The sequence below is a fragment of the Scatophagus argus genome, chromosome 13, assembly GCF_020382885.2.
Source record: "Scatophagus argus isolate fScaArg1 chromosome 13, fScaArg1.pri, whole genome shotgun sequence".
NCBI lineage: Eukaryota > Metazoa > Chordata > Actinopteri > Scatophagidae > Scatophagus > Scatophagus argus.
This window is the reverse complement of record NC_058505.1, coordinates 8,820,761-8,839,399: the sequence shown is the minus strand read 5'-3', so window position 1 is coordinate 8,839,399 and position 18,639 is coordinate 8,820,761. Positions and strand designations below refer to the sequence as shown.

At 39.4% G+C, this 18,639-nt stretch overlaps 3 protein-coding genes across 8 annotated transcripts; 1 reads left to right on the top strand and 2 right to left on the bottom strand.

Moving 5' to 3' along the window:
- Position 1: 1 nt before the first annotated feature.
- Positions 2-8,010, bottom strand: guk1a (guanylate kinase 1a). Of its 2 annotated transcripts, none has more exons than XM_046408997.1 (7): positions 7,772-8,010; positions 3,481-3,594; positions 2,832-2,873; positions 2,485-2,720; positions 2,301-2,385; positions 2,134-2,219; positions 2-1,422 (listed from the first exon to the last, which is right to left on the bottom strand). In XM_046408997.1, exons 1-7 carry the CDS (start codon positions 7,791-7,793, stop codon positions 1,384-1,386), a joined length of 624 nt encoding a protein of 207 aa, XP_046264953.1. In that variant the 5' UTR covers positions 7,794-8,010; the 3' UTR covers positions 2-1,383. The 2 variants fall into 2 exon arrangements, with proteins under 2 accessions (XP_046264953.1, XP_046264951.1); XM_046408995.1 differs by lacking the exon at positions 7,772-8,010 and adding an exon at positions 6,836-6,974.
- c13h1orf35 (chromosome 13 C1orf35 homolog) lies at positions 6,993-11,653 on the top strand. 3 transcript variants are annotated; one of them, XM_046408993.1, is made up of 9 exons: positions 6,993-7,134; positions 7,279-7,611; positions 8,664-8,814; positions 8,904-8,949; positions 9,050-9,132; positions 9,926-9,998; positions 10,192-10,271; positions 10,431-10,553; positions 11,157-11,653. In XM_046408993.1, exons 2-9 carry the CDS (start codon positions 7,515-7,517, stop codon positions 11,410-11,412), a joined length of 909 nt encoding a protein of 302 aa, XP_046264949.1. In that variant the 5' UTR covers positions 6,993-7,134; positions 7,279-7,514; the 3' UTR covers positions 11,413-11,653. The 3 variants fall into 3 exon arrangements, with proteins under 3 accessions (XP_046264949.1, XP_046264950.1, XP_046264948.1); XM_046408994.1 differs by having other exon boundaries at positions 7,018-7,033; XM_046408992.1 differs by lacking the exon at positions 6,993-7,134 and having other exon boundaries at positions 7,245-7,611.
- A 1,501-nt stretch (positions 11,654-13,154) lies between these two features.
- arf1 (ADP-ribosylation factor 1) lies at positions 13,155-16,887 on the bottom strand. Of its 3 annotated transcripts, none has more exons than XM_046409000.1 (5): positions 16,743-16,887; positions 15,122-15,285; positions 14,918-15,028; positions 14,639-14,763; positions 13,155-14,529 (listed from the first exon to the last, which is right to left on the bottom strand). In XM_046409000.1, exons 2-5 carry the CDS (start codon positions 15,264-15,266, stop codon positions 14,371-14,373), a joined length of 540 nt encoding a protein of 179 aa, XP_046264956.1. In that variant the 5' UTR covers positions 15,267-15,285; positions 16,743-16,887; the 3' UTR covers positions 13,155-14,370. The 3 variants fall into 3 exon arrangements, with proteins under 3 accessions (XP_046264956.1, XP_046264954.1, XP_046264955.1); XM_046408998.1 differs by having other exon boundaries at positions 15,122-15,288; positions 16,743-16,879; XM_046408999.1 differs by having other exon boundaries at positions 15,122-15,338; positions 16,743-16,802.
- Positions 16,888-18,639: the final 1,752 nt, after the last annotated feature.

The following is an 18,639-nucleotide window of genomic DNA, read 5'->3' as shown; positions in this document are numbered from 1 at the left end:
ATAGTCTTACTGCTGAACATTTAATGGATTGAAGGAATACATAATGGCATTTTTTTCACAACAAGCACATACTTATTAGAAGTTATTACGTGTTCAAATGGCAAACCAAGGGACTGCATTTCACTGATGGTGACGTAACATTTAACTACGGTATTTCAGTGAACACTTTCAAACTGAAAAAAGACGCGTATTATGGAAAAAAAATACCAAATTACACACGGGTCCTAAATATTCTGTTTTCAAGTAAAAGGAGATTTGTGTGCTTGTTTCTAAACAATATATATAAAAAAGAAACACTACCATTTCATTTTCATTCGAAGTTAAAAATCTCACCTTTAGTTAGGAATCAAAACAGTCCACTGAGTGTCATTTTACTGTACAGGTGAAGCTGCAAAATGATAGTCACACAATATAAAAGTTACAAATTTACAACTGTAAAACAAACAGTTAAACTGTTCTGTTATAACGCCCCACAGTGACTTTTTTTTTGTTGTTTTAAGCAACATTTTCTGCCTCTATCGTGGGATTTAATCCTACTAGAACACAACAGTGTTTATATTTACGAAGCAAAGTTAGCACATTCTGTGGCGCATTATAAAAACCTGTAAAAGGAAAGCATTTACCAGCACTGAAATAGCTTCATTATCTCCACAGTACAGTTGACTTGCATGTTACTCTACCTGCCATGTTTTCCAGAAATCAGTTGTAGTGCTGAGGTTTCTGATGTGGTTTCCTTCCTTAACTAAATGTGTGCAGGGGCCTGAATGCTGATATATGACTTTGACTGTGTCTGACACCAGTATGGACCCCAGGAAGAGCAGCTGTTGCATTGTAACAGCTTATGTTGATCCAGATAAAAGTAAATATTTAACTATCTCTAAATCTTTATACCATCAGCACAGTACAATTTACTGTAAGAGTAACATAACTCGCTGCCTCCAATCAACATATCGAGGAATACTTTTTCACGCCCTTGAAAACCCACCAATTCCATGACAGAATGAGTTATGGTACTCTTTGTGTTAGTCCAGATTGGTGAGAAGACAACGCTGCAAGCAGTATATCTGTATTCGCTAAACCCTGTCCAACAAAACATCTTGCACACCCTACCAATCATATATCAAGTAAGCATTACTGGAGTATCTTTTCTTCATACAAATGAAAATAAAAAATATGGAAAGCACTTGTCAGTAAAAAAAACAGCATGTTATTTGATAATAACTACCCCTAAAAACCATGTAAAACCTACATATTTGTGTGTATCCATTAAGGGATGTCTGAGGTTAACAGACCACCACCTGAGGGAATGTTCACGACTGGAATGGAGGTCTGCAGATTCGTGAGGAGTGGCTGAATGAGAATAAAAATATGTGATGCTGTCTCCTACAAAGACATCTTGATTTTCTTGACCTTATTAATTTCCTAGAGAAGGAGAAGAAAATATGTTATAATACACATAGGAAATGTATTCAAATCTACAACAATGGACTAAGAAAATTAAAGTAAGACTGCATAACTTTTGACATACAGTGACTACTCTATCAACAAGTTACAGGACAATGGCACGTTGAATTTGCCATCATTTCCCATCATTCACGAGTAAGTTGCTTACACATCATGCTAAAATTAAGTGTAACAAGTGCTTAAACAGAGAGCCATACAAACTGACTGACACTGGTTACCAATGGTCAGTTTTATGAACTGTAGCTAACTGGCTAATTAAGATCATGTTGGCTTGACGAGTTGTTTGAACATGCCATCTCTGGCCAAAACAAAGAATCATTAAAAGACTTAAGTAGGCTAATGCTAAAACTACAAAAACAAACTCTAACAAGATTTTGGATGGTAATCTCTAATCTCACAAAAAATGTAGACAACTGCTGATATGCTAACCCTTGACCGCTTCAGTTACTACTTCTGGGTTACTACTGTATGTGGGCTAGTAAGCAAGTTTGCCAGCTATGCTAACATTTGAAGCTAACATCAGACAGACTAATTTCATTACGTTCACGAAAGTCACAGTCTCACTTTAACTGAATCATGTTTACATAAAAACATTTTCATTCAGTGTGCAAATGTCAATGAGAAGGTCAATGCTAATGTTGAGGACTGTATTCTGCAATATTAACTCACCTCAAGGAGAGCTTGTTTTAACTGCCCATAGGCCTCCTCCAAATTATCATTGACAATTGTAGCATCAAAAAGACCAGGCTCTTTACCTAGAAGCAGATAAAATTACATTAAGAGTGGAGTTTTTGCTTATGTGGTTACATTTTTGCAAACAAGCAATAGTCACTTACTAAACTCCATGTCCACCTTGGCTGCTTTTAAACGTTTCTGGAGACTCTCCTCTGACTCTGTTTTTCGTTCTCTTAAACGTTTTTCCTGAAACAATACCAATGAATTAATGTTGATTCAACGTCCAAAAGGCATTCAAATAGTCAGAGCGCGCGAAACCCGCTACCCATTTCATTCGGCGCTTACCAGGACTGTCATGGACGGCGGCTGGATAGAGATGTAGATAGGATTGAGGTCTGTCGTTTTGATGTTCCTCACACCCTGCATGTCGATGTCAAGTATACAGATGAGGTTCTTGGCCTGTACATCTTGCACAGCAGCTTTACTCGTCCCATACATGTTCCCCGAAAACTCTGCGTTCTCAATGAAGTCGCCGTTGTCAATCCCCGCCTGCATCACCTCCCGTGTAACATAATGATAATCTGACAATCAAAACAGAATAAAGAATACAGGTGAAGAAAGCTACAATACTACTGACTTAAAAAATGTCATTAACTGTGACGATGATCATGAAGGAGGATAATGTGCAGTACCTTTGCCGTTCTCTTCTCCCGGTCGAGGATTTCTTGTTGTATCTGGGGGTTGACAAGACATTTATGTCATAGTCTGTATTTTGTTTCAATCTAGAGCCAACAGAATTTATCTGTGAATCCTTCAATTGATCAACAGAAAATCAGTCTACAAGAAGTTTCCTAGCAAATCTAGGGATGCAGCTAACGATGATTTTCATCATTGTCTAATCTATCATTTAATATTTATGTATGAAAAAAGTCCCTTTTTTTAACAATTAAAATTTGATTGATTACTTGTGATTAATTAATCAATCAGCTAAACTGATTATTTGACAAATTGTGGCAGCAAATGCAATGCAATGCAATGCAAAAAACAAAACAAAACAGTTTCTCAAAGGTGGTCTAAAATAACAAAACTCAAACTATAAAAAGCATTTTATACTGATGAAATGCTTAAACGAAAATAATGAAATAACCATTAGTCCCAGCCTTATGTGAATAAAAAATAAACTGCATTTGCCTTTATGAGTGACATGCATACATCTACATCTCCAAGAAAACCTTGGAGACCTACAGGTTTGCCAGTACTTTATCACTTATAAGCCCCATGACTGGCCAGAGTGCTGTCAAATTTACTGTTAAGTGCTCAGGCCTGGCGTGAAACACTTACGGGAGACGCTGAAGCCAAAGACACTGTCATATTCTTTCATGAGCTTCTTCAGCAGAGTGCTCTTCCCCGCCCCGGACGGGCCGCTAAGCACCACAGGCCTGGGTCCAGCCATAGCTGAAGAAGAGATGGAGAAGTGAATTCATGCAAGAAAACAAGTGGGTGAGGCTGGAGAAATCACATACATCCACTGGAATCCGACGGCATGAGTCATAAAAGAACCAAAGTTGCTCGTGGCCAAAAAAAAAAAAAAGACCTGTTACAGCAGTTTAACATGTTTAGACAAGTGGGACAAACATGATAAAATGAAAACCCAGTAGTTTTCAAAGGCCAACGAAATGATGAGGACAAAAACATCTCCCACAAGAGCAGAGGCAATCAACTGGTTGGCAAGACGTCAGGTTTCCGAGGAGCAATTACTCACTAATTGGAGAGCCCTACTCTGGTTGTGATGACAGGAAAAGGACAGACGACAGGAGAGGATAGGAAAGAAAAACTGCGTTTAATATAGATATGGGCTCATGTAACAACAACTTAAACTCACTGAAATTAAATAACGCAGTCATCCAATTAATGACACACGTACAGACTAAGTATACTACTTGTAGTACTTTGTAAAAAAGCTACTTCAACAACTTTCCTCCTCTGTACTGTGATATGTACCTCATAACCTTTCTTTTATTACCCACACTTTTAAAGGTAAGCTTCTCAAGTTAAAAATTAAGTAATGTCTGCCGTGTTTGTCCTTACCTTTCATCAATACACACAGAGCTCAAGCGGACTGGGAATGCAACCGGACATGGAGGGTGTGATCGTGTGCTGGCAGATTGATTGCTTATAAGTGCAGGAGGGAGGAGATAAAAATGGAGGGCAGGACCATGTTTACATACTGGTACATTTAGCTGACTAACACAAATTTAAAATGCTGATGTATGAAAATGTTTAGCCACAAAGATCTGATGTTACAGAAAAGACGTGTGTGTTTTATTTCTACTCCAAAGGCTAAGACACAATCCTCCATTCTTCTAAGTTACTGTAACTGTGTTTATGATCTTCTACATGGATGAAGAAAAGAATGCCGTGTAACAGGAGGATCAGCTGACCTGCAACTATGAACATCATCCAAACACATATTAGAAACAGGAAACCAGCCACAGCAGTGAGATTTGAGCTACTAAAAGAGCTACAGTGAAAAGCTAACATCAATCATGGTTACTGGCCTGTTACTTACATCAATGTCAGGTATCAGACAAGTTGGCAATTTGTCCAAAAATGAGGTATTCCAGATGACATGATGACAAATTTATTTACAAATAATATATATATATATTAGCCTAGTCCATCTAAAAATAAAAGTAAATTGTGTTGGACTTTGTCAAGCCTCCAAGATCTTTTTATAGCCAAGAGTAAAAAAAATCACAGCATTATGAGGCTTCTTGTCTCCAGGCTAACCAGATGCAGCGACGTTGTCTTTGCAGGTGCAAATGACAAGAGGCATTCTCCATTGCCTCTTGAATGCTTCCCGTAAACAGCAACATGGTTAATTAAAGGTGCAGGAGTTCCTTTTTCACAAACCAGTCAAGAAGCTTCAACATTTTTAGAGTTCGGCCCTGGAACGGCTGTCACCACCAAAACCTCCACTTCCGGATTTTCCTCCGAAGTTTTCCTTGATTCTATTTGAATAAACTGTATTGGCTTCCTGTATCCATACTGAAAGATTTAGGGCTGCAACATTTTCTTGTTGTTTCTCAATATGATACTGAGATGTTATTGCACTATTAGTCTCATTACAACACCAGTAAAGCATACTAAGGCTGTAAATGTGAGTTTAATTGGCCTTGTTTAGTTTCTATTTTACTCTATTATTATTTTCTATGCTTTCAGTTAACAATTTATTCCACATCTCTTTTTACATTTGTAGAGTTATGGTTACAGACTCTCTCTCTTCACCCTCATGCAGTAGTATTTGGAATATAATTTATTTAACAACAAAAAAAAACAGACAAAGCACACATTAACCAAAGTTGCAGATGAATCTGACTGACAGACACAGAGGTTGCCTGACAGGAAATGAGAGGCATGTGAGTTTACAATCAGCTGCACAGTGCTTAACTTTGACCATGTGTAGTAAACCCTCATGTGACAGATATTTGCCCAAAGCGAAACTTAAATCATGTGAGATCCATCAAGTCTTTCATCTGGATGCAGCCTGCTAGGTGTTCAGTAGGAGAGCTAGAACGACTAACTGATAAGTCGACAAACAAGTTTTTGATTCATAGAAACAAAACAACTGACAGATTAATCGGAAGTGAAAAGTTGTTGCAGAAAGTACAACATACAGCAAGCAACGTCAATACAGCAGAAGTGTTAGGCCATTTTACCCCAATGTGGAAGTGATATGTGCACAATGTGGGCACAAGTTCAATCATTTCTCACCCTCATTCAGCCTAACAGCGAGACTGCAACGCACTTTTATCTTGCGTTAATCCTAACAGATCACACAGAAACTGCAGAGTAGCACTTTGCATGGTTTTAGTATCATCGAGTGAATGTTAGAAGTGCTGGTAATACTGCGCCAGAATTATCTAACAGATAAAAACTCAGGCATCGCAAAGTGCACTTTGACTCACTGCTAAGCACAACAAAAACGGTGTGATTTGCTGCTTATTGTTTTTAGGATTGTAAATACAGACTGGAGAAAGACATTTCCTGAAGAAAGTGTAAGTGATTGCTTCTTACAAAGTACATTGATTTTGAGGGGCAGGATTTCTGGATAACTTTTATAGTCATACATAAACTAACTGACCTTGAAAGTACTGGCTGTGTTAAAGACAGGGCTTTCAAACACCTCATCATTAGGCTCTAATGGATCACTGTATATGATTCAGTCAATCAGTCAATCAGTGGGGAAACTGGGCTTTTTGAAATATCAATATAGTGTGTACAATGTCTACACAATAACTAAAACAGATGTACATGGGACTGCTTTCAAAATAAATGACACAAAGTATAACAGTTATCACTGATGATTTCCCATCTGCAAAGACTAACGCATTTGTCTTATCATTCTTTGCGGCGTTAAAGCTGCTTTACAGCAATAGTACTGGGAGCATGAAGACCTATGCAAGACAGCGTTCTTTTGCAGTAACAATTAACACTGATTATTTAACTACAAGTAATGATGCATCAGCTAAACTTCCTGCTCACTAATTACCCGGAAACCGCCTTGTTCTGCAACGACGCAGAAGAAACAATCTGATTCCTATCACACTGAAGGGAATCAATGGCAGCCTTAGCTACAGTGATATGGCAGACAATTCAAACACAAGAGAAACGAGACAAATGCCCTCCTTCCTACCTGCCAACTGCCTGCAAAAATATCTCATGTACATCGGTAGTTACGTTAATCCAAGACTGCAGGTCCGTCTCCGGAGGATGTTCTCTCCCCTCCACTCCACTGTGCCTTTCCTGTGAGAGCCATTAAGGAAAATTGTGCTACCTACGTCATCACTGCGGGCCAAAACATCAACACGTTACGTTCGCGGGCGTCGAAAATGTGCGCGAGAAACACACAGAAACGTTGATTTTTGACAACATCAGTCAAAGCGAGTAGACGACATACGTGCAGCCATTTTAAATATATACGTAAACAGACTGGTAGCTATAGTTTCTTCCTTAACGGATGGACACATATACTATCGGCCAGACACATATTACGACAGCTATTAGGCCTCAGAGTAACGTCAGCTATATAGCATAGGCTAGCTTGAGTTGTTTTAAAAAGCTATTTTTTCCCCGTAGGTCTTTCTGGAAACCAGCAGTTACCCGATTGATGTCAGTGGTCAAAGTAAACACTACAACAGGAAAAGAAGTTGTTCCGATCAACACAGGGAAGTTAAACTCACCGCAAAACTCCCCGGATGAGCGAATACCGAAGGCCTGACCAACTGTGCTGCTAATGTGCTAACGTGGCTAAATTCAGCTGGCCGAGCTAACGGGACGCTGTTGTTTCTAAGTCTGCACAGTAACTGGCTAAAATGTTTGGTTCTTCAAGATCTGGAGGAGTCAGAGGGGGCCAGGACCAGTTCAACTGGGATGACGTAAAAGTTGATAAACACAGAGAAAATTATCTTGGTAAGTTAAAAAGAGATGGGCAGCGATAAGCGTTATCGGCGCTAAGCAGAGACGTTGCTATTAGCACTCCGTGAACTTGCAACCACGTAGAGCAAAACTTCAGATCGCAGTTAAACAACACACCGTGCTTTTCACTACTCCACATGCTTCCTCTCAGTACCTTTTGTTGTAGAGTCCCTCATCACACAGTGACTGGGCTGGTGTTAGTCCCGTTGTCCACTCCACCACTAACGCCAGGTCCGAGTTTATATTGCTCCCTCTGTCTGACACACGTAGCCTCTCCGCTATATGAGAGCACACCGCTGTCAGCATGTCGAACCTGAAGTACGTAGCGCTCACAGCCGTGTTTGGCATCCAGCGATTAAACTACAATACACAACTTGTTGCGCAAATTTCAGTGTGTTGCGGGTCCAAAGAAAAGGTTTTTGTGACTACCGACAGGGAGAGGACGCGAGCCAAAATGTGCAACTTTTCCAAAGTAAAATCGTCTCTTTTCACGTGTTACATCAAATGGAAAAGTCTACCGAAAACAGTTTAATAACAATTTTTTACAAGTGGGTTTGTATAGTCAAGGCTGTATCTACAGTCACCAACACCACTGCAGAGCTGTAGTGATTAGTCAGTTAGTCGACTTAAAGAAAATGACTGATTGAGGGAATGTTGTTTGTTTGTTTTTGTCTTGACTTTATTTGTGTTGGAAATTGTTATCGCACTTTCACCCATTCTTTTTTATGTTTATGCAATAGTTCCCAGAAGTGACGGAAATCATCAGTTGACATCCTTTGGAGATGCTCCATTGACAATAAATTAAACTGAGTGACTTAATTTTTTTGCGGGTTACTTCATTCGTGTGTTTTACCTCAATGCAGTACTTGACATGACAAATGCGAATCATCTATCAAAATCACCAAGGGTGCAATTAGAGCATACAGTTTGCGTCTTTATTTGGTGTCCGTAGAGTAGCCGCATGGGTTGTCTACATCGGTAGTGTAAAACTGAGCTGTGCAGTACAGTAGATAAAGATAAGATAAATTCTTCTCTCTGGTTTTCAGGGAATTCTTTGATGGCACCAGTAGGACGATGGCAAAAAGGCAAAGATCTGACATGGTATGCAAAAGACAAAAAAGGCAAGAAAGTTTTGTCCAGAGAAGAAGAACTTGCTGCCATCAAGGCTGCAGAGCACGAGGCACTGATGGCTGCCCTGTACGTATAACTTTCCTAAAAGAAATGGCTGATAAACGCAAGTGTGGGCCAATAACTATACTCTGTTTTTTTTTCCATTCTCCATCTAGTGGGCACAAGAATATAAAGAGACAACCAACTGGCCTGACTAAAGAGGTACATTTTGCTCGGATTTACTTTCACTCAAAAGCTTGTGAACATTTTTAACGAACTTGTCTTCACTGAAAATGTTAAATGATTTGAATTTTCATCCCAGGACCTTGTAGATGTTTGCAGGAGGGAAGAGGTTGATGGTGAAGAGAGAAATGTGGACCGTGTCTCAGGCTTGGGAAGCTCCAGGTGATGTAGATTTTTTTTTCTTTTCTTTTTTTTTTTTTAAAACATTGTCAACTTTGGCAAATACTCTGTATAGACGAAAGTGTTGAACCACCTGACCATTACAGTCTTTACTAGCATCACATTCTAAATGCATATGTAGCTTTACAGGTTGAGGTCAGGACTTGACTGTGTTTGCCAGTCAAGTTCTTCCACACCAAACTCATCCAACCATGTCTTTATGGAGCTTTGCTTTGTGCACTGGGGCACAGTCATGCTGGAATAGAAAAGGGCCTTCACCAAACTGTTGCCACAAAGTTGGAAGCATAGCATTGACCAAAATGTCTTGGTATGCTGAAGCGTTAAGATTTTCCTTCACAGGAAGTTAAGGACTGAGCCCAACTCCTGAAAAACAGCCCCATAAAGAAGCGGGTCTGAATACTTTGATATACTGTAACGATTCATATACAAAGCAAATATAAATAAATAAATAAGAAAAAAATCAGAAAGTACAAGTATTGACTTACATAATGTGAGTATTTTTGTGCACGTAACGTCCTATTTATAAGTAAATACAGCATTACAGAGAGTTTCAGTTCAGTAAGTTCCCGTTTGTCAAGGTTATCTTGATAATAGTGTTGTTTGTATGGGTAAGGAAAAAGAGAATATCTGTCTCTGCCTTTCACTATGGCTTGTTTTTGTTCTGTTACAATTCAGTGAAATGTTCTTGACATTTAGGTGGTGGCAAGAGAGCTCTTTATCTTAATGCACTGTGATTGCTAAGTGTTCACTTATAAACAAGTGATTCTGTCTACAGTGCAGGGTCAAGGAAAATGCTGCTCTCGCAAAAGGAAAAGGAGGCAGCAAAAATCGGCTTGCCTGTTTTTACAGTAAGTAAAAATGTCACTGACCATTTTTAAGATGAAGACTCTGTATCATTCAGTTGTCTACAATGCGCAAATTAAAGAAAAAATACAATTGAATATCTTTTTTTATGTTGTTGTAGTTAGGAGACTTTAAGAGATGAGACTTTCATGTCATTGACTCTACAACTTGATACAAAGATTAATGCTTTCTTCACAGCACCACAAGACAGAGGCTGGTCCAGAAACCTCAACAAAAACGGTGTCTCAGAGTGTAGAAAAACAGGACGTGGAACAGCGGTGAGTGTGCATGTTATTAGTTTCCACCAGACCTATGTGATGTTCACGACACTAAAAACACTTAGTTCTACTGGACAATATTTGACCCTGTAATGATCTTGACCCCTTTTGGTTACCGTTGTTGTTGTTGTTTTTGTTTTGTTTTTTGTAACTCTGTAGGCACGAGAGCAAAAAGAAAAAGAAAGAAAAAAAGAGCAAAAAGGAGAAAAAGAAGAAGGAAAAAAAGAAGAAAAGGCACAGAAGAGACTCGTCCTCATCCGAGTCGGATGATGAACGAAAGAGGTTGGTTCATTTCACCACGTGCACCTGTTCCTTAAGGAGAATCACAGGAAGACTTCAAAGTGTGGCTTCAGAAGATCAAAATTAATTATGACAGGGGTCTATAAGATTGCATTAATGAGCGATATTGTACTATATTTTATTAGAGTATAATCAAAATTTGCTCCCCTTTCTGTATTCTGGCCCGAGTCATCACTAGATGGCACTAAGCTACTGTCCTACACACAGCATCTTAACGTATCAGCTTTTCAAATTTGCAAACACGTGCAAATTGGATATGTGTCATGGATACATTCTGTAAATAATTTGTATAAGAATGGGGGGACATACCAAACTGAATTATCTGCTTCATGTTCTTCAATAATTTGGGCTGGTGAGAGAGGAGTCATAAGATAAACTGGCATATGGTGGTGGGGTCCAGAATTCCTTACATAAATTGTTAAATATACAGAAGTGTGTCCACAAAATAACCAGTTGTATTCCTTTACAGCAGTCATTTGGTGTTTTCTGTCAATGTCTGGCATCTTGTTGTTCCCCAGCATCACAACATCTTACCCGATCTACCGCGACCCAATCATGGACCGTTTGTTTCCTTTTTCTCTTCAGGCAGAAAAAGGACCACCATCATCATAATCCATCATACCATAGTCAGAGTGGAGCCAGACCCCATGACAGCCATTCAAGGGGGGGAGCAAAGGCTGAACGACAGCCCTCCAACCCCCATCACCGGCAGCAGCGACATGACACAGACTCCTCTGATGGGGGGTCTCCTGTCCCCCGTAACCCTGTCAGCCACAAGACGGCCCCTGCTGGTGCCGCACAAAGCCACAGGCGGCGCCACGACACAGACTCGGACGACTGATGCCCCCCCGACCCCACCCCCCAATTCAAAGACGCATAATGTGGACAGAAGCCACTACAGCAGATTGACTGGCCCTGAAGACCTCGTGGATGGAGATGGGTCGATGTGTCTGACTAACAGGCGTTGGCCTCGTTTTAACTTTTTCACCCAGTCAGTTGTCATGGGACACTGGTGTTTTTTGTCTTTGTTTTTGGTTTTCTTAACACTGAATAAACCAACAAATACTGTGTGTTCTGTTATAGATTGCAGTGCTTTTGTTTTGCAAAGCAAACACATTGATCTTTTGTTCCCATGTCTGGCCTTGGTCTGGTGGCAGTTAATGTTTGGACAATCAACTCAGAACGTTGTTGCTGCAACAGTAATCATTTCTTTAATGTTGTGAGATTTTTTTTTACCCAGAAATTGCTTCCCTGACGCTCTGTTTAGGACAGCTTAAGTAAAAGATCTCAAAAACTGATACAGACCGAATGAAAGCATCATACACCTTGCAGCTTTTCTTCAAGAGACTTAACATCATCAAATATCAAAATATTTACACTTAAGCATGGGACGTTGTAGCTATCTCTCGGAGTATTTGGCCTACATTTTCAAGTCAAGCAAGTGAGTTTCTGTTTCTGTATTTAATTTTTTTTCTGAGATGTTCCAGGTGCCACTCTGGTCCTTGGACATCTCCTTCATCCCGCTGTTCCTCTTGCGGTACTCAGCAGCTCCAGGCTCTTTCTTTTCTCAATCATTCCAGCGCTCCTTAATCCCTCACCGTTCTACGTTCAGCTCCCTGGCTGGTGTGATACCATAGGAATGCTCTCCACTGGTTATAATAGAGTGTAGTGTTTGCATTTGCCTTGAATTGGTCTGAAAGAGAGTATTCTGCGGGCTGGCACCTGGGGGGGTGCACTAAAAAAGAGCAAGGCATTCATAAAGAAGAGTGCAAAAAACCAGACTGGTCCTTTTATATGACCGAGTACCGTTAGACCGCCACACACAAACCAAGCTGATGGAGCAGCAGGGGAGGAGGCCACACAAAGCAGCCCTACGAGGGACCCAGGACTCAAATTCCCTCCCCTTCCACCACCACCATACTCTCCTGCCATGTTTTATAGGCTTGGCTGCATTAACCATAGCAGCCTAATCAACCTGCAAGAATGCTGTCCTACATTGCCACCCCAACACAATGTGACAGGGTGTGTTCCCCACATTACTGCTTCAACCCAAACATTAGGTGGTTTACACCACCTTGGGGAACCACATTTCTCTTTGGGTCAAAGGGTGACGGCCCGGAAAGGTTGCCATAAAACAAGTTTTCAGGGTTCGTTGTAAAATTTTAGTATTTTATCATTGAACCTGAAACAATTGTGAAAACTGCTCAAATAAGGTCCAGGGCCAAGTGACATTTCCTTATTACTTCTTCTCAACAACAGGCAAAAATCAAAATGGAACTGTTTTTTATTAAGTCAAATTGAATGTCTTTTAGAAACTATTCAACAGAGAAGTAGCAGCTACAATCTGAGTAGCTGGAAACAGAGCATTCTTTGCTTGATAAATAGCTAAAAAAAATGTATTGATCCCTTTTTCTGTTAGCTGACCAGTCATCAGAGCACTGTACTTAAGTAAAAAAATCAGGGGTGCACAAATTTTCAATGCAAAATAATACTACCAAACAGCTAGAAAAGATATATCCCACTTGTTAACATTCAGCAATCTTATTGCACAGAGTGAAAGAATGAAAATCTCATGCAGAAACATTTTTGTTCAAGTCACTTTAATTCCAGTGCCTTTTCCTCAAAAAAAAAAAGAATCATCTCTTAAGTTTGTTTAAAATCATTTTTAAATATTTAGGCAGTAATAAATCAAAAAATGTGAGACATCTTCAGAGCACTTAAATCATACCCACAAATTTTAGAAAAGAAGCTTGAAAATAAGAAGCGACATGTCTTGCATAAGAAGGTAAAAGCACAAAAAGAATACTGGCATTGTGTTAAACAAAGCTGAAACTGATTCTGTATTGCCATTAAAATGCCAACATAATAAAAAAGGCACTCTTGCTAAAGCCTTTAGTAAAAAAAACAGCAGGGCCACTGCAGTGTGCAACTCTCTGAAGTTACAATTACCTAACACAGTACTCATAACAAGTTACAGTACATGGCTGTTGAAATAAGTAGCTCCTGTGCAGCCTAATGATGTAAACACCCAGTAAATATGGTAGTTCTTGAACACCACCAAGCCTGCATCTTGCAGATTTAATAACAAGTATATTGCAAAGACTGCACATAATAAACCTGAGTGTCAGAAATAGAAAAACGTTGACTCAACAGACCTGCCTTTCAAACACTCATAAAGCAGACAGATGTGAGATCAATGCACTGAAATCCTCCATTCAAGCCAACATACTGCATCACAAACGCTGGGTAAGTGTCCACAGATTGGACTTCTCTACTCTGACAGAGGGCTTGCAGTGCAGTACAAACAGTCAGTGCCAGTTTTAAAGAAATGGTAAAATATGAGGGCTGGTACAGGTAGTCACTGGTTAAAGTAACCGCAGTAGCTGAAAGTAGTGCGTCAGTATTCAATTTTTTAGAAAATTCGAAGCACCTCATGGATCTTATGTCACTCAATGACAGCAAGTCATCAAATTGCACTGAGGTACTGAAGCTAACGTGCTGGCAAGTTCTCACTCCCTCTCTTCCCTTTTCATATTCAATGCATACATGGCTATCAGACAACCAGAAAGAGAAATATCCATTTGTAACAGTGCAATAAGCTGCCCCATTACCAAATATATTCACAATTAAAAACAAAAAAACAGCTTTACAAGAATAGAACACCTGCACCTCTTTCCCATATGTTTGAGAAAATAACAGCATCTAGTACTTTTTTGGATAAGGTAACTCAGTTTCAACACCTTAGGAGTAGAGAGTAAGGTCAGGGTGGAGTAGATTAGTTGTGGATAGCAGATTATTGTTAATGGTTCCTGAGCTGATGAGACAACCAGTCCAGTCCTTCATAGAGGCCATCCCCAGTGGTGGCACAAGTTGCCTGGATGTACCAGTTTCTGTTGCGTAGCTGGTGAAGATTCAACTTGTCTGTCAACTCTGCTGCATTCATAGCATTTGGAAGGTCCTACAAACAGTACAGTGAGAAAACATCAGAAGCCAGTCCTGTGAACACAACAAGAAAAACCTACAGCGAAATATTTATGACATACAGAGTTTTAATAAGTATCACTTACTTGTTTGTTGGCAAATATTAATAGCACAGCATCACGCAGCTCATCCTCTGCCAACATTCTCATGAGCTCTTCACGAGCCTCTTCGCACCGCTCTCTGTCATTGCTGTCCACAACAAAGATGAGACCTAGAGCAGGAGAAAATGGCAAACAAATGGGTTTGCATGCAATGTAAACTTTAAAATAAAAGCAGTGTAAATTCAGTGAATATTTGAAAAAGGCCCATTCCAAAGTCACAGATATAAGCCAACAATACTGACATACAGACACAACTGAACATACCCTGCGTGTTCTGGAAGTAATGACGCCACAGTGGTCGAATTTTGTCTTGGCCACCAACATCCCATACTGTGAAACTGATGTTCTTATACTCTACTGTCTCTACATTAAAACCTAAAAGAAAAAACAAAAGAACACAACATGTGAAAATTGTGTAATGTAAAATACACAACAGCCAAAACCCCAGGCAAAACATCATTATTTTACCTATTGTGGGAATAGTAGTCACAATTTCGCCAAGTTTCAGCTTGTACAAAATAGTCGTCTTTCCAGCAGCATCCAGACCAACCATGAGGATCCTCATCTCCTTCTTACCAAACATTTTAAAAAGATTTGCAAACACGTTCCCCATGGCGGCTGGTGGTGAGAACCTACTGTGGCAAGAAGAAAAAAAGAGAAAACAAAGAAAAAAAATCTAAAACACCTGAGGAGAAACCATGGAAAATAAAATGAATAAAACATCAGACATCAATAACATCAGTAGTCGAAATTAGGGTGGCATAAAGAAGAGTGTGATTAATAGTCCAGCATGATTTGGAGTAGAGCTGTCAGTCAGTTGATATTAAAAAAAAACCCAAAACTGACAGCATATCTTTGTTTACGTGAGATTAAAACGAAGGTGTTTCTGTTTTGAACAGCTGGTCGAACAAAACAAAGTACCTGAAGATCTTGGCTTGACTACTTTTGACTTTCTTTTTTACAGACCAATGTATCAACTGGCAAATACACTGAGATGAGTTGCCCGTCCATTCCATTTCTCCCTCAACTAACATGCAAAACGTCACCCACTTATTGCACCCATCGCTACAATTTACTTTCACATAAACCACAGAACAATTCCTGGGCAAACCTCGGGGCGAATTTGATATTTATTTTTAACCTGTTTTCTAGCAGTGGGTCGGGCCTCTGAAAGTTATTGATTCACAGATCTTTACATTTCTCACCTCTGATGAAAACAATGTTTCCACTGCCCTCGATATGTTCTTCTTCTTTACTTTAACATGCATCGAGTCTTTGGAAATAATGGATTTAAACACTGTTTTTGTACCTCAGTTACTCCCTTTGATGTATCGAAATTACATCCCAGTAATAGGGCTAAGCATCTCTTGTTTTGGAACATATTGGTTACAAGGTCGTTGGGCAACACTTGCCACTAACTTCTTTCTCAAGTTGCGCGTATTTTTTCTCTTGCAAACAAATACTGTAGCCGCAAATGAAACAACTACTTGCTCAATTTGCTAGGCTACATACTGATGTTTCTCACGGCGTTCTTTGCGTGCAGAACTAGCCTCTGATAAGCAGCAGTCACCTTGTCAATTTGCTGCTCTTCGCAAATAAACTGCTTAAAAACATCTAAAAAGTTAGATGTTAGGAGACCCAAGATGGCTCACAGGAGTACTCTGACATTTAGCTTACCGAGGTGCAATGCTAACAGTTACCCCACTGACCTACGTAAACAAACACAATTACGTTAGCTTGCTAATGTGTAATGCTAACAGTCGTCCAACGTGTTCAGATGTTTTTCAGTTTATTCACAGACTATTTTGCAGTATCATGAAAACAATTATTGCATTTTGTTTCATCAGAAATTACAGGTTCTGTTCACATGAGTAGAAAATAAGCAAATGTAAGATGGGAAATCAAATAACTTAACTAGCTGGTAAAGTTAGCTCATAGCATCAAGTCACGCTTTTTTTCTCAGCGTCCTGACAATCGCAACCTCCGTCACACAGACGATTTTGTCAGCAAACGCTTGACATCTTGTGCGACCACATTCAGCGAAAACAGCAATAATTTGGCTTCATGAAAACGTCTCTAACACACTTACACGGCTGATACGTTTCCTTCCTTCTTCTAGGCGTTTCCTTCCTCAGGAAAATGGCGATAGTTTGACACGTCAGAGGTTCCGTAACTCCAAAAACTTCCGTGATCACCAGCCTGGGAGGTGTCGCCCCCTGTGGCTGAAAGGAGAATTACATGGATCGGCTCTTCTATGTTTACCCCCATAACCCTTCGAAAATGCAGCCACATTTCTGTCAGTGAAATTCTTTTTTGAATTGTTGTAGCCCAAGAAAAATCATCTTTGAAAAACTGGATCTGAATCTTGTTTCAGCGTTTTCTTCTTCTTTTGGGAAAGTTCATCTAAATCCTGTTTCTTCTCCTCTTCTTTTTCGTCAAGCAAGATACTGAGCTCTGCTGAAGCAGTGCTACATCACATTTTTGTAAATTTTATGCTTAATATTTTATAAGGAGTGATGTATAAATATAGAATAGTCACTGACTGGCTAAATATGCCACATGTGATATGACATAGCCCAAATTAATTGCAATAGAAAATTCAAATTACAATACATATATCATAAAAAGAGGTAAATTATGCATCTAAAAGTTCAAAAATGACATTTGTACACATTTAAATCTGATTATATACATCTGAAGTCTGATATGAAACAGCATGAAAACTTCATTTGTACCATGAAATGATTAAATTTTCCCTGTATATACATCTTCTAAACTCTAGATTAAGTTTATAAAGTGGAAATCTTTTACTGCCAAAGGAGCACCTTGGTGGTGACCTGTTCTCTGTTGTATTGCGCAGGTTAAATTCATTTAAATCTATAGAGGCATTTGTTTTCAAACTCTTCAACTTCCACTTCCTTTTGATCCATGACCAGGTCATTAAGGAAAGGTCCGACCATGTTATTGTTGGGCCGGTTGAATTTTAACCAGGGTCAACTATGCCTGCTACCCCCAGCAGAGGGGGCAGCAGGAGGGGAGAAGGGCAGGAGAGAACAGCAGCAGGGGAGCAGGGTCTATAGCTGGTCATGGACCACACAGTGAAGGCTCATAATGCTGTCTCACTCTACAACCATAATTTGTGGTTTTGCCCTGCCAAATGCCAGAGTGATCGCTTTCAGCATATTTTCACAGCAACTCCTGACTTTTTGTGTGTGTGGAAGGTGTTTACTGACTAGCAATTGTTTACATTCTTGTACATCCACACATTTTACTCAGTTTTCAGTAGGAAACTTTTCTACATTTTCAGCCAGTGTTACAATCAAACATAGAAATGTTTCAAATTCTGATTTACTGTAACAAAGCCCTCAGCATTTATAATATATCTTACCCTCTCTCTTGATATTTGTCTTTTGCAGATAGCATTTGAACCAAAAGCACTTTGCTGGCAGAGTTAGGGGAAGCAGGTCTTTGAACATACTGCCAAAACATTTACTACAGATTGTTTAAATTCTAAACAGGTAGCCACATGAAAATAAGAAAACAACCAAACAACAAAACCAAACCAATTTTGATGAGTGTCATGGTTTAAATTCACGAAATGACATACATTTGTTTGATATAAGGAAATTCTGCAGTCTATGGGTTTATCTAACCTTCTCAAAATCAGTTCCACATAATAAATAACACTTGACAGTAAACTGAAGAAAATATTTTTCAGCTCTAGAAAGGGTTGCCTTATCTAGAATACACTGATGTACATAGTGTGGTGTTTTCGCTTGTGTTGCAACAGCCACAGTCGTGTTGTGGGTGTCTCTTTCTTTTAAAGAATGACAACCACAGTCAGTCACAGACAGTCAGTCTCTCCCTAGTATTTAGTAAATTAGACACTCACCAAAGTTTGCACAGTACTGAATAGTTTGGAAGGTCAAATCTGCGTTTCACTCTCCTCATTGTACTGTTTGTCTAATTAGCTAAAACACATACAT

Bases quoted from the DNA above. Each gene is read 5' to 3' on its own strand.
- guk1a (XM_046408995.1), bottom strand. From the start codon at position 6,869: ATGTACATGAGATATTTTTGCAGGCAGTTGGCAG. The intron at 2,721-2,831 runs GTACTGCACATT...TTTGATTGTCAG, and splicing joins GGGAGAAGAGAACGGCAAAG to ATTATCATTATGTTACACGG. The intron at 2,386-2,484 runs GTAAGCGCCGAA...GTATTGTTTCAG, and splicing joins CGCCGTCCATGACAGTCCTG to GAAAAACGTTTAAGAGAACG.
- c13h1orf35 (XM_046408993.1), top strand. From the start codon at position 7,515: ATGTTTGGTTCTTCAAGATCTGGAGGAGTCAGAGGGGGCCAGGACCAG. The intron at 10,272-10,430 runs GTGAGTGTGCAT...GTAACTCTGTAG, and splicing joins AAACAGGACGTGGAACAGCG to GCACGAGAGCAAAAAGAAAA. The intron at 10,554-11,156 runs GTTGGTTCATTT...TTTTCTCTTCAG, and splicing joins TCGGATGATGAACGAAAGAG to GCAGAAAAAGGACCACCATC.
- arf1 (XM_046409000.1), bottom strand. From the start codon at position 15,266: ATGGGGAACGTGTTTGCAAATCTTTTTAAAATGTTTGGTAAGAAGGAG. The intron at 15,029-15,121 runs GTAAAATAATGA...TTTTTCTTTTAG, and splicing joins GACTACTATTCCCACAATAG to GTTTTAATGTAGAGACAGTA. The intron at 14,764-14,917 runs GTATGTTCAGTT...CTCCTGCTCTAG, and splicing joins TTACTTCCAGAACACGCAGG to GTCTCATCTTTGTTGTGGAC.